This window comes from Fusarium oxysporum, chromosome III (assembly GCF_013085055.1).
Source record: "Fusarium oxysporum Fo47 chromosome III, complete sequence".
Classification (NCBI taxonomy): Eukaryota; Fungi; Ascomycota; class Sordariomycetes; order Hypocreales; family Nectriaceae; genus Fusarium; species Fusarium oxysporum.
Window position 1 is genome coordinate 4,123,162 of NC_072842.1, and position 12,098 is coordinate 4,135,259.

The window sequence follows — 12,098 nt, forward strand, 5'->3', positions numbered from 1 at the left end:
GCTAGACAGCAGAGAAACAATTCATTTCTATTCCTACCGGAACTCTACAGTGTATTACGTGCTCAGTAGTGTACCGATCCAAGACTGCTCTAATCATCGAAAACTCCGTATCGACCACCAAGATTCTTCCAGCTGAACCATCAATCAACCCCCAGCATGTTCTTCCAGCGAGTCTAATCCGCCCACAGTAAGTTAGCAAAAAGGTGATTCTCAACCGACACAGACTATCCAAAAACATCCCATATGAACCCAGTATTAGTCGCCGCCGCCATCACATCCATCAAAACCACCCGAGTCAGTGTGACCGTAATCATGACTATGGGAGTTGCTATGACTGGGACTGTAGCTATTGCCATGGCCATGACCATGACCGGACGACCACCAATGGCTACGGCCGGCTGAAGCTGAACTCGAACCTGCCTTCTCGGTGGACAAATCTCCGTGGTTATAGACACCCAAAGTGTTATCATGTTCCGTAGAACCATGTCGGGCAGCCCGTGTGCCGGCTCCGTGTACAGGAGTAGACGTGAAGCCTTCGTCGTCTTTGTTATGGTCCACGCTGAACTCGGTGACTTTAGGGAGAACGGTAATATCGATGGCCTTGCCTTTGGAACTCTTCTGAGTTTTCTCTGAGACAAAGGGCTTCTTGGGCGACCAGGCACCATTAAATCCCCCGACGGATTTCCCACTCTCGGGTCTCTCTTCCAGTTCGATTCCGTTCTGATCCGACTTCTTCACCACGCGCTGGTTGTCCTTGGAGCGGAAGAGGTTCGTGAACTTGATCCACAGCCGCCTCACGTTATCCTTGCTACAGATCAGACATGGGAGACAGAAAAGTGTTCGGAAAAACTTTCCACAACTCTTCTTGTCTTCCTTGAATTCGCCAGTGCGCCTCTTGTTAAGAAGATCTCGGAGTATAATTCCAACGAAGAAGGCCAAGATGGCTGCAAGAATTGCCAAGGAAGTGATGCCATCCTTGTCGGCTTTGAAGATCGGATAGTCTTGGGCTTTGGCGGTGGTGTTATTTCTCGAGTTTCCGGCGAGTAATGTTTGAGTTGGCATGGTTAAGTTGCTTCTGACCCTTGTAGCTAATGAAGGGATCACGACATTGGTGTCGAAGACCGATATCGAGGTTGAGGCCATTATGGTCGCTGATATCAAGTTGAATGAAAGTGATGTTTGCTGAGCCTGGAGTCCACGAAGATCCTATAATCATGAGACGGAAAGACTTAAGGATGGACGGAGAGAGAAGTTCGTGCCGAAGGAGAAGAGATATATAGTTTATTTAAAGATGTTTTCCTTCATGCCAAAAGGTTCATTCGAAAGTTTGTGAGAATATTGGATGATGCGCGCATGAAAGCTTCGTGTTTAGAAAGAGTTACTTTGAAGAACTCACCACGTTGGATATGCCATCGCTGAGCGGTTGACTGGCTTCAGAGACTTCCTTCTTCTTCTAGAAGTCACCCAGGTTTCGATATCTTGAGAAGTCGCGATAGTCTTTCTGACGAAAGAATATGAGTAAAGAACCTTTTCGCTATAGTGTTTTTCACTTCCACCTCAGGGTTGAACTAAGATGCCTCCCAGGACATGTTGCCGACTTAATGAACAACGGATTGGCGGTGCTTCTTTTATTCGACGCATGGTGAAGTGAAAGTGTTTCAAACGATAAAGTATATCGTTTTGACTTTCATACCTCAGAGTTGAAGCACAGAAAGTCTGGGTCAAAGTGTAAAAGAATTTATCATATGCAGTCTTCGCATTGAATAGTAGGATAGGTAGGGAAATACCTTCTGAATAAAGATTAGCAGCAAAGAGATACCTAAGGGAAGAAACGATAAGATATCTCAGGCAACAAGACTGTAACTTTCCGCTGTCAAAATACTGTACGGGCAGTAGACTACATGAATCGTACAAGATTAGGGATTGCCTAACCTGTACTTACCTCATACTAGATGTCTTATTTGTAAGTCTCCAGACGGACCAAAGTTTATCTCTGCGCAAAACTTTAGTACAAGAAACGACGACTTGTTTAATAATCCCTCACATCTTGGACCTCGCATTGTTTGATTACCTATCCCTTGTGATCCAATCTGTATAGAGAAATGGGTAAAGTCGGCGCCAGTGCCAGGGCAGTGACAGCGACAGCGTCAGTGTCAGTGCCGCCGCAATGGCGACTCCAGTATCATCATCGCCTTCTATATCGCCCTCCACATCAGCAACCTCGCTCCTCCGTCGCGTCGGCTCAATCAAGAACAAAAATGACATTTCTGAGCGTCTCGAGACTCTGAGGATGAGTGCGTCTCCAGTCTTTACCTCTGCATCATAAACACAACAACTCGGCTGACTTCATAATGCCCCTTCAAGGCAGTGCGAAAGCGCGCACAAGAAGTGTGTCTAATCCTTCATCTTGGATGAACCGCTCGCAGCCTCCTACGCCTAGTTCTACTGTGTTTCCCGGGCTGGGGGTATCGCAGAGTGCGCATCGTCAAGGACTCCCGGCTTGGGATCGGACGCTTGATGCTGTGTATCACGGCGCTTTTGAGAAAGGGAGTTTCGAAAAGGTGCTTAATTCTTTCTATGAGAACAATGCGAGAAAAAAACCAAGTTCTGGGTATTTCCGACTGCCTGATTCTGTGCGGTACCGGATCTGTCGCTATCTACTCCCGCCCTGCGACAAGCCCCTGCGTTTGAACAAACATGCACTTAGCCGTGATGTTTGGCGCAAGCAAGACTTTGAGTCACCTTCATCAACATTACTTCAACTCTCCTTCTACTTTGAAGTATCCTTCGCATTTCGCGCGGACGTTCTTGTCGCCTTTCTGCAGAACACAAAACTACACGCCGTCTTGTCGCCATTCACTGGACCGAGAGTGAGCCCACTTGCAACAACATGGCTTAACAACTACGGCATGTACGCAAACAACATCGTCATCGAACTCGACATGACGCATTTGGGCTGCGGCTCCGAGCCTGGGGCTGTAGAATTGTCGCCAAACGTAGAGCAGATCGAGAAACTGCTCCAAGATTTCATCAATGCACAAATGATGCGAAAGGAATCATGTCCCATGAAGAGTCTGGTCCTCCTCTGTCGACGTTTCCACGGAAGGCGGCCCCAAATAGCAATGGTTTCGCCGCCTCGCGCCATCAGTAGTCGACCAGGTTCACGCTCGGCGTCACGATCAGCATCGCGAAGCGCCAAGACACCAGAGCCGTACAGTCCAACAGCGACAACACCTCGACGATTCAACTTTGATGAAGATGCTGGAGGCCTACGAAGTCTAAATTTACCCGATGCCATCAGCCCAACCTACCCAACTGTAGCACCCGTGGAAGAGTATTGTCCCGACTCGTACCTCCTTTTCTGCAACAATGTCCTGCATCTCAAGGGTCGCATCGGTTCGGTCCGCATGTGTGGTTTCAGCGAGAAGTACACAGCGCGATTCATGGGGACGTTATTCTCGAATAACAGCAAGATCACGAAGAGATACGCATACCGTGTTGCGCCATCGACGATCTGGCCTAAACTAGTTGGCCAGAAGTCCTACGTCGATACTGGGGATGGAAATCTTTCGCTCGACGAGCACGAAGTCTCCGCTACCAATGACATCCCCAGTTCTTTGCGCATCTGGGAGGGCTGCGTACAACTTCCTCCGCCCCAGATCGACGCAAGCGGAGATTTGCTCCTCCCAGCCATTGTGGGCGATTTGCAGAAGCTGAGGAACACTCATGCGAGAAGTGCGACTAGCTTGTCAGAGCGGACATGTGAGGATCTACGAAAGGAGGATTCGAAGGGCGATTCGTTGGACAAGAGGACGATTGCCTGGTTCAAGAGCAATTACGGCAAGGGGAAGCTTAAGAAGAAGAAGAGAGTTTTGAGCAGAGACGCTGCTACAACATATTGACGCGGCATGTGGCTGAAAAATGGAGAACAGATGATGTGTACGATATATTCAACGATGATTATGATAGGCCGGATAGATTCATCAGGTCATACAATCACAACTCTTCGTGCCATTTAGAGAAACAAAAGAACTCTAACTAGACTCTGCCTTTTCATGGACAAATATCCTCACTGCTTTTGTAGAGACTGTCGAGAGTTAGCAACAAACCCTCAATCCAAAGTATATGGGGATGGTGTGTAAACTTACGATCGCAAACTTGCTTCTGGCCCGAATTCTGCTTCCGAAGAGCACCAGAACCCATGGAATAAGGGTCAGAACTGAAGCGATACCACCCAACACACAACCTGCGTTTCTCAAACCAAGATTGTCAAACATGATGCCGGTCAACACAGGGAATATGCCACCAAGCACATTGCGACAGAAACTCTGTGCGGCAAGGGCTGAAGAGGCGTACATGTGATATGTATCAGCAAGGTAGTTGAACGTGGCAAGGTAGACAGAGTAAATGCCCCAATTGGCGAATCCAATACCAATAGCTTGGGTGTAATGACTCGTGCTAATGGGACTCAAAAAGGCGACGAACAAACCAGCCGGGAGTAAGAGGGCAGTGAGACAGGAAAAGTATAGCCGTGCCTCGGGAGAATCAGCAGGGAAATGCTTCCTCGTAAATCGCCAGAAACTGGAAACCTCCTTCTCATTAACGTGTCCGCTCCAGAGAGGATGTTTCATCAGGTTCTCTTGAAGAATGCCCACTACGGTGGCAATGATAGCAGACACCATCATCGCAACATAGATGCGCATTGACATGTTGTAGTTGTCGGAATAGAGATACGGTACGATGGAGAAGGAGAGGTAGAGTACGGCCCAAGAGAAGGCAGCCCAGAGAGAAAAGGAAAAGACAACTGGTTCTGTGAACAAGAGGTAGAAGGGTCGCATGATAGAGGTAGCCATCATTTGTCGAAGAGGGGGTCGTTGTTCGTCTGCCTCAACGAGCCATCGTATTCTTCGTAGTTGTGTTTGTCTGTTGTACTCGAGCATCGTTTCGTGCCCTGGAATGGTCTTGACGCTTGAAGATGACGAGCTGCAGGTATCTTCTCGAGGCTCAGTCACCCAAACTCCATAGACACCTGCATCCTCAAGCTGCTGATACCACTGATTCAACTTCTTAGCTTTGCGTGACAGCAGAACCGAGCCTCGCGTCTCTTTGAACAAGATCAAGATGGCAACCAGCAGCAGTCCATCAAGAATCACCTGGTGCCAAAACGACCATTTCCAAGCCATCGTATCGTCCTCAAGGTCGTTGACGAAAGCAGCAGACACCAAAGGTCCAAGGCCAGTTCCAAAGAGGACGAAACCACTGAAAAGAGCCATCGGGGTATTCCTTTCCTCCTTCTCCCACAAATCAGCAATGACACCGCCGACGACTGAACTAAAGACAGAGCCGCCGACACCAACAAAGAAGCGAGCGATCAACATGCCAGCCAAGTTAGGCATAACAGAGCAGACAGCTTGTGAGATGACGAACACAAAACCAGCGAGGATAAAAACAGGACGTCTACCCCAGATCTCAGAAATGGGGGCGAGTGCCATTGGTGCAATAGCGAAACCCGCACAGAAAGTCGTGATTCCGACGAGTGTGGCTGTATGACTTGCCCCGATATCTCTAGCCATTGCTCTCGAGGGCGGCGAGTAAGTACCAGCAGTATATGCAGTCAGCATGGTCGCGATGCACGAGAGCGCGAGGAAGATGTTTTTGCGTGCTCGCGGCAACGTGAAGGGTGAAGCGTAGGATCGAAGATCTGGGCATGGTGGGAGATTCTGTACAACATTTGAGTCTGATAAGGGTGGTGATGGTAGGGGAGTGTTCAGTGTTAAATATAGATAGGATATAGGGTCTTCACTATCAAGATTCGATTGTGCTGATGAAGGCGGGAGGGTGCTGGGCCCAATCTCGAGATCTTCACGATTCTGAAAGGAAGCACCCGCGGTCTGAATCGTATCTGATTCCTTCATATCGATAGTTCGTGATGTTCAATATCCAGAAACAGACGAATTATACAGCAGCGATAGTCCAACGACATCCGAATATTTCACCAGACACACAGCGGTGAGAGAAGAAGAGCAGAATGGATGGGAGACACAAGGGCGGATTATGATTACAATAAGAACAGGACAGGAACAACGACCGTGTTGTATCCGGTGCGTAAACCCGGGATTATCAAGGGCTGGGTGAGGGTCAAAAGGCGGGATGCCAACGGGAATAATGGTGTCTTAGCGCTGTATCCGCCTGCTAGGCCCACGTTTGAGGTGTGACTCGGACGCTGGGAAACGCTAACGGGGAATACATTCTCTCCGATGGGTCATTGAGGGAGGGAGGAGATGTTTGTGCGGCACGGCCAGGTCAGACACAGGCCAGTGATATCTTGGGTCGATCAGTGACTGCGTGTAAGACATAGACCCCAACTGATGAAATACAAGACTTAACCGTTGTTACAGCGTCACTTCAAACAGTAAGAGAGGATGTTGGTAAGATTAAGTTTCCTCTCTCCGCTCCTACGTATACGACCTTTCGCAAATAACCCATCCGGGGACAATGCCGTAGTCCTCCATCATAACCTGGCATCAAGGCATCGGGAACAAGACGGACGTGAACAAAGCCAGACGCTAAACCCCTAGACCAAGCCTCTTTCGCACGCCAAGTCACCCACCACCAACAAACTACCTGCTGAATTTCGAGATGCCGTTCGGCAGCCACTTCTTTAGGAAAGCCACGCTCGGATGATAACAGCCGAGAAGATATTCAATTGGACCATGTACCCGAGGAACAACAGTCTCGACCTTTTGAGGGGGTTCGGTAATAAGCAGAGATGATTTAACGCTTGCTATTACCGGATATCTCGTTTGCAGATCTGAGATTCCCACCCCGCACACAATTTGTGAAATCTGGGCATACGTGTACTTTTAGTGGACGGAAAAAGATTCTGCGCTGCCATTCATGCGTGGAGGGTACCGAGGATCTGTAACTGATACCGCATCTTTTGTGACGAGTGCTGCAGACTGGGGGAGAGAATTGTCAAAGTGGACACGTGAATGCCCATGTGACCGGATTCTCCGCTGCTGCATCTATTACTCATTAGTCTCATGTTTAGATTGCTTGAATGATTCAAACGATTTGAAGCCACAGTGGGATCTTCGGGAACGAATGAGAGACGGATCCGAAAATAAGTGAGGATGCGACCCATTGCCCGAAATAAATCAGTCAAAGAAGCTTGTTTCTTTTCTTCTCCTTTAGGTTGTAATCCCGAGATCTAGATAATATTATTACACCCTGGCCAGCCTTATCTCTATATCTTAGTCGAGATCGTCGACACTCGTCTGCTCGTTTCCCTTCTCATCAATCTTCGGGCCCAATTGCTCCGTCGCTTCCTTCAACGCCCCATCCCCATCAAACTCCTCATTCTCCTCAGTAGCTTTCTCAGGCTGTTTAAAAGAATCCTGTGCCCCCTCCTTCAACGACCCATCCTCATTTACATAATCCTTGTGATACAGCGAGAACAGAATCACGAGGTACGGCTCCCCGGTTTCTTTGTTGCGCAAGACATATCTGAGTTGATGTGAGCGTTTCGGGCCGGGCCTGTAACGAGTGTAAACGAAAAGGTATGGAATTGGAATGAATCGTAGTGCAAGTGTGACAAAATTTCCCGGCGCCGTGGAAAAGCAGGGTTTGGCTTACCTGAGACCTTGACCGTCCCAGTACTTCATGATAGGTAGCTGGAAGCCAGGTAGGTTCAACGCGAGGTCTGAGAAGTTGAGATACGGATTGAAGAAGTCGAAGCCGTATGTCTGGTCATACTCAAACACCCACTTCTCTTTGGCATCGGCTCTGAGAGCCCACTTCATTCTCGCCTTGCTGGTGAGAGGAGCGCCGACTTCCTCACGAGCTTCGAGACCATCTTCATCGCCACCCTCTTCGAACCAAAGACCACCCTTCTCTTCATCAAACTCGCCTTTGCCCACATGAATGGTGTTGAAAGAACTCAACGCGGGGCCGTACAAGAAGGGCTTATCAGCATAGGCATCACCATCCAGACCCGGATCAATCCACCAGCGCACTATACTCATAGCCGTGTTGAAACCAGGCGGTAGACGATCTCGAATGGGATGATCAAAGTCATTGCCGAACTGAAGATCCGTGGCCTTGATACCATCGCCCTCATCACTGGAGGGCTTCTTTGGTGTGAAGCGGAATGAGATGCTGTATTGATCCCTGTTGTAGGCGTGAGGCTCGGCTGAGAAGTATGGTGAAGTCGTTGGTGAGTTGCGAGGAAGACCCTTGTAGTCGTTGACGCGGACGTTGAGCTCAATGTCAGCGCGATCGCTCTTGATGGTGACGGGCTTGGCGGTGTTGACTGGGACCTCGACCTGTTGTGATTGATCGTAATCAGGGCCAGCTGTGATTCGAAGGACGTAATTCTCAGCCATTTTGTCTATTCTGCCGTGTATTTTCTATATCGCTTGTAAGTGTGATCAAAGCATTCGCTGTATCAAGAATGAAGGCGATTATGAATGACGTAACCAATTCCGTTGGTGAGACTGAGAAAGAAGCCAGCCGATGTTGGTGCTGTAACATGAAAAGCCCAACTGTTGAACAATGGAAATGGAATAACAACGCACGAGTCTAGTTTTATTGTCGACTTTGATAGTGGCGTTGATAATGGCCTTACAAGTATGACGTGAGGGTTTTTTTTTTACCTCTCATGCTGCCTTTCGAGACTCCATTCATTCGGTCAACCACGCCAGCCTAAAAGCAGCTTCGCCATTGCATCGCATCGTTTTTTACGAAAACATCACAGCAAAATGACATGGGAATGAAGCTTAATTCTATGTTGTGTCATTAACAGTCACCACAAGGTCAAGTCAGCTGGTATTCGTCGCTGTGCACAGCATATGTAGGGGTACTGGTAGAGAAACACGCTGTCAGTTCTCAGGTTAGAAGATACGTTTTGAGATGGAATTGCATGATCGCAACAGATTCGTCAGTCTGGTCGTCTAATTTGAGCCTCATCAGCTGAATTATCGGCTTCTTGTCGTCTGAGGTGTTGCCAGTTTTCGTCAGAGAACTGGATGCCTTAGTTTCTGCCTCAGGCTAACCAGGCGCTTCTGCCTGCTTTTCACCCTCCCAGTCTCACTTCTCACTCATCCCCTACAGGTCTTCCCCAATTTTGGGCCCATTGAGTCTCCTCAACACCAGACGTTAAGTCAAACACATCATCAAGGCATATCAATACCTCATTTTTCTATCATTGCCAACAGCCTCACTGACTTTCGCATCGTCGCTTGTCTAACTACTTCTATTCTGATACGCGCAATATATCACTTATCCCTACAACAAGCAGCAAATGACATTCATCTTCAAAAGCAACATTCAACACATAATGCTTGCATGTAATCATTCTCTAAGCACAATATACTAACATACTCTATATACACCTAACAAATTATTAATAGCTTCGCCGCTCTTAAAAATGTCGCTCAATTCGCCGTGCCAGTTCATAAACGCCAGTATTCAAAACTATACAGATGTTGCCAATCCTACCTTCACTCCACCATCACGCATCCTTCATCTCTCGCGAGACTTATCGGAGCTCACTTCCGGATGCTGTTTGGTCCTGGGCGATGTGCGCCAGCGCATTTATCACTGCATCCATCAGCAAGAGAAGGAGGCCTCTTGGCCATGTAAGTATTAACATACTCTGCACGTCCATCTTGGATCTTGTCGCCAAGTAGAATTCTTGATTTATTCTATCCTGTTCATGATCGCCTGAGCGATTGCATGGACAAAACTCAAAGTCTGTCGACAGTGGAGGCAGGTCTGGCGTGGAGAGTCGGGTATCCCTGGGTGTATCGGGGCGCCAGTCGTCTGCGAGGATAACTCGTTCAGAGATGTGCCACTCCAGCTCTAGGTGACTAGGTTCCACGGGTGCTGAGTGGCACCAGGACCCCGCGTAAGCAAAGCCTCCGTCAGGAGCAAGATGGGATGGTTGCCAGCTACCTCGCCAGTTATCAATGGCCGCCTCAAGTGAGACACCATATGGCTTGCGCGGAGCCGTCTGATAGAGTTCATATTCTGGCTCCAGGCCAGGTGAGGACAGCTGGGCTCTGTTTGAGCACTGATCCAAGTCTGGCAGCTGGTATGGGCCAGGTGTTCTGGGTACTTCATTCCGCAGCCGAGCATCCGCTTCTCTGATCCGCTCAACACGGCGAGGGATCTCAGCCAAGCGGCGAGATCTGGAGGCGGCACTACCAGCAGTGGGCTCGTCTTGGCACCTGCGCCTCTTTGAATGGAGTTTCTTTTCAGTGACCTGGTTCTGGGACGATAGCAGGGCACTGCTTCGTGTAAACTCTGGGGCGGAGGACGACAAGGGAGGAAAGCGGGAAGAACGAGGAGAAGTCATCTCATCGTCATTGAGGAAAGGGTTAATTGCCATGTTAAGTGGAAGGGGACATTCACAAGTGTGATGGGAAATATGGAGATCAAGTGAGAGCAACAGCAATGTAGGACAGGTGTGGATGCGAGGTTGTCCTACTTGGACTTAAAGGGTTCTTGAACGCTATCAAGTGATGTAGTGAAATGGAAATGCGATTGGGAAGTTTTTTTTGATGGGTTTTTGACGGGAAGAGTGAAGTGATACGAAAGGGGGAGAATGAGAGAAAATGATCGAGGGGGGAGGAGGACTATATATGGGAGGCCCAGGGAACGACACTCCTACTCCCCCCGCATCGTCCAATCAGAGTGCAGTATTTACAACCTCTCACAACCTCACTCCTAGCCTATCCCACCACCCACGCTTAAGCGCATGAACTATCATTGTTCTTCCTACTCCCAAATCCTCATATAAGTCGACAACGATAACGGATTGGATCCTTCTGTATGCACGATCTGTCATCGTGTCGTGTAAGACACCGGAAGATAATAAGGCTGTCCCATTGACAACTGACTACCAGAAGCCTTGTACGTAACTCGACTCTTTGCAGCGTTATTCTGGTCACCCGATGGAATTGGGTTATTCTACTACACTTGAAGTTGTTTATATTTCCTCTTTCCTCTTCTTTCCTTTGCATACCCACCAAGCAAGTCCGGTAAAACATTCCGGTTTGACAACCCCGTATCTATCACAACGCCGGTCATACAGACCGAGGTGTATCACACTCACTGCGAGCACCAACGCATTGATGGTATATGCCCCCTGGCGTGGTTGCGATTGCATGTGCAACTACGATGAGGTTTCTGCAATCACCCGCATGTTTCGGGTTTGTCGAGGGGTGCGTATTATGCTCGATGGTATTAGTGAGGGATACTTGTCTATGATACTTCAATATGCGGATTACTTGAGGAAGCTACCTGCATACGTTGGTTGCCCATTATCGGTAAGGCTGGCTATGCCACTGCAGCGATTGTCTATAAGGAAATGAAGAGATGCATTCCCTCCTGGCTTCGTAAGCCTCGCAACGCTGCGTGTAGTATCTCATATAACTCAAATTGTGTGTATACAATAGGATCCGAGATTCTGTATTTTCGGGAGAATGCGTAACTGAGCTCCCGAGTTTGGGTGACACCAACTGGCCTAGTTCTTAGAGGTGGAAAAGGGCAGAGAGAGGTGTTGCGGATTTGATGGTTCGCAACGTCCTAGTGCTTGTGAAGGTGTGGTAGGATCAATTGGGTGCCTGACAGCTCCCCACTGTCTCAGTACTGGCTGGGTACTCACAAACTGCGGCGGGGGAGTGAGAAGAGGAGGTAGATATCAGAACCCACGCACTGTGAAACCTGCAGCAAGTGGATACTCCTTAAGCTTAGCTTGTAACCGAATAAGTACGTTGTGAAGGCACACTTGCCCGCTAACATCGTTGTACAATCTTCAAACTCGGGTAACAGTCGCTGGGGTTCAGATGTGGCTCAGCGAAGGATTGGAAGTTGGGACGCAACTCTGACGGAGATAACTGGATAACACATCTTCTGGCTCATCGCACGAGGTGTTCCCCTGCCCGTAAGCTTGCATATTTAGGAACGCCCACTGTGTTTTCTTCTTGAGACTTCTCATGAGCCGCAGTTTACCCGCATTGACAGACACAGACCCGAATTCTAACCAATTATTCAAGACTCAGCTCTTCATAGTATCATCATTCTGTGCTCCTAGA

General features: G+C 48.7%; 5 protein-coding genes across 5 annotated transcripts; 1 reads left to right on the top strand and 4 right to left on the bottom strand.

Moving 5' to 3' along the window:
• Nucleotides 1-43: 43 nt before the first annotated feature.
• Nucleotides 44-1,143, bottom strand: FOBCDRAFT_258878 (uncharacterized protein; the record flags this gene model as incomplete). Its single annotated transcript, XM_031177466.3, has 1 exon — nt 44-1,143. One exon carries the CDS (start codon nt 1,141-1,143, stop codon nt 256-258), a length of 888 nt encoding a protein of 295 aa, XP_031048599.3. The 3' UTR covers nt 44-255.
• A 1,024-nt stretch (nt 1,144-2,167) lies between these two features.
• Nucleotides 2,168-3,902, top strand: FOBCDRAFT_130454 (uncharacterized protein; the record flags this gene model as incomplete). The annotated part of the gene is made up of 2 exons (XM_031177467.2): nt 2,168-2,294; nt 2,365-3,902. The coding sequence occupies 2 exons, from the start codon at nt 2,168-2,170 to the stop codon at nt 3,900-3,902; spliced, it is 1,665 nt and encodes a 554-aa protein (XP_031048600.2).
• A 167-nt stretch (nt 3,903-4,069) lies between these two features.
• FOBCDRAFT_290753 (major facilitator superfamily domain-containing protein) lies at nt 4,070-5,915 on the bottom strand (the record flags this gene model as incomplete). The annotated part of the gene is made up of 2 exons (XM_059611772.1): nt 4,070-4,087; nt 4,149-5,915. The coding sequence occupies 2 exons, from the start codon at nt 5,913-5,915 to the stop codon at nt 4,070-4,072; spliced, it is 1,785 nt and encodes a 594-aa protein (XP_059464513.1).
• A 1,255-nt stretch (nt 5,916-7,170) lies between these two features.
• FOBCDRAFT_219249 (uncharacterized protein) lies at nt 7,171-8,791 on the bottom strand. The gene is made up of 2 exons (XM_031177469.3): nt 7,636-8,791; nt 7,171-7,536 (listed from the first exon to the last, which is right to left on the bottom strand). Exons 1-2 carry the CDS (start codon nt 8,382-8,384, stop codon nt 7,254-7,256), a joined length of 1,032 nt encoding a protein of 343 aa, XP_031048602.2. The 5' UTR covers nt 8,385-8,791; the 3' UTR covers nt 7,171-7,253.
• A 747-nt stretch (nt 8,792-9,538) lies between these two features.
• Nucleotides 9,539-10,581, bottom strand: FOBCDRAFT_290759 (uncharacterized protein; the record flags this gene model as incomplete). The annotated part of the gene is made up of 1 exon (XM_054703922.2): nt 9,539-10,581. The coding sequence occupies exon 1, from the start codon at nt 10,388-10,390 to the stop codon at nt 9,539-9,541; it is 852 nt and encodes a 283-aa protein (XP_054559897.1). The 5' UTR covers nt 10,391-10,581.
• Between the last annotated feature and the right edge of the window lie 1,517 nt (nt 10,582-12,098).

Bases quoted from the DNA above. Each gene is read 5' to 3' on its own strand.
- FOBCDRAFT_219249 (XM_031177469.3), bottom strand. From the start codon at position 8,384: ATGGCTGAGAATTACGTCCTTCGAATCACAGCTGGCCCTGATTACGAT. The intron at 7,537-7,635 runs GTAAGCCAAACC...CACTCGTTACAG, and splicing joins TGGGACGGTCAAGGTCTCAG to GCCCGGCCCGAAACGCTCAC.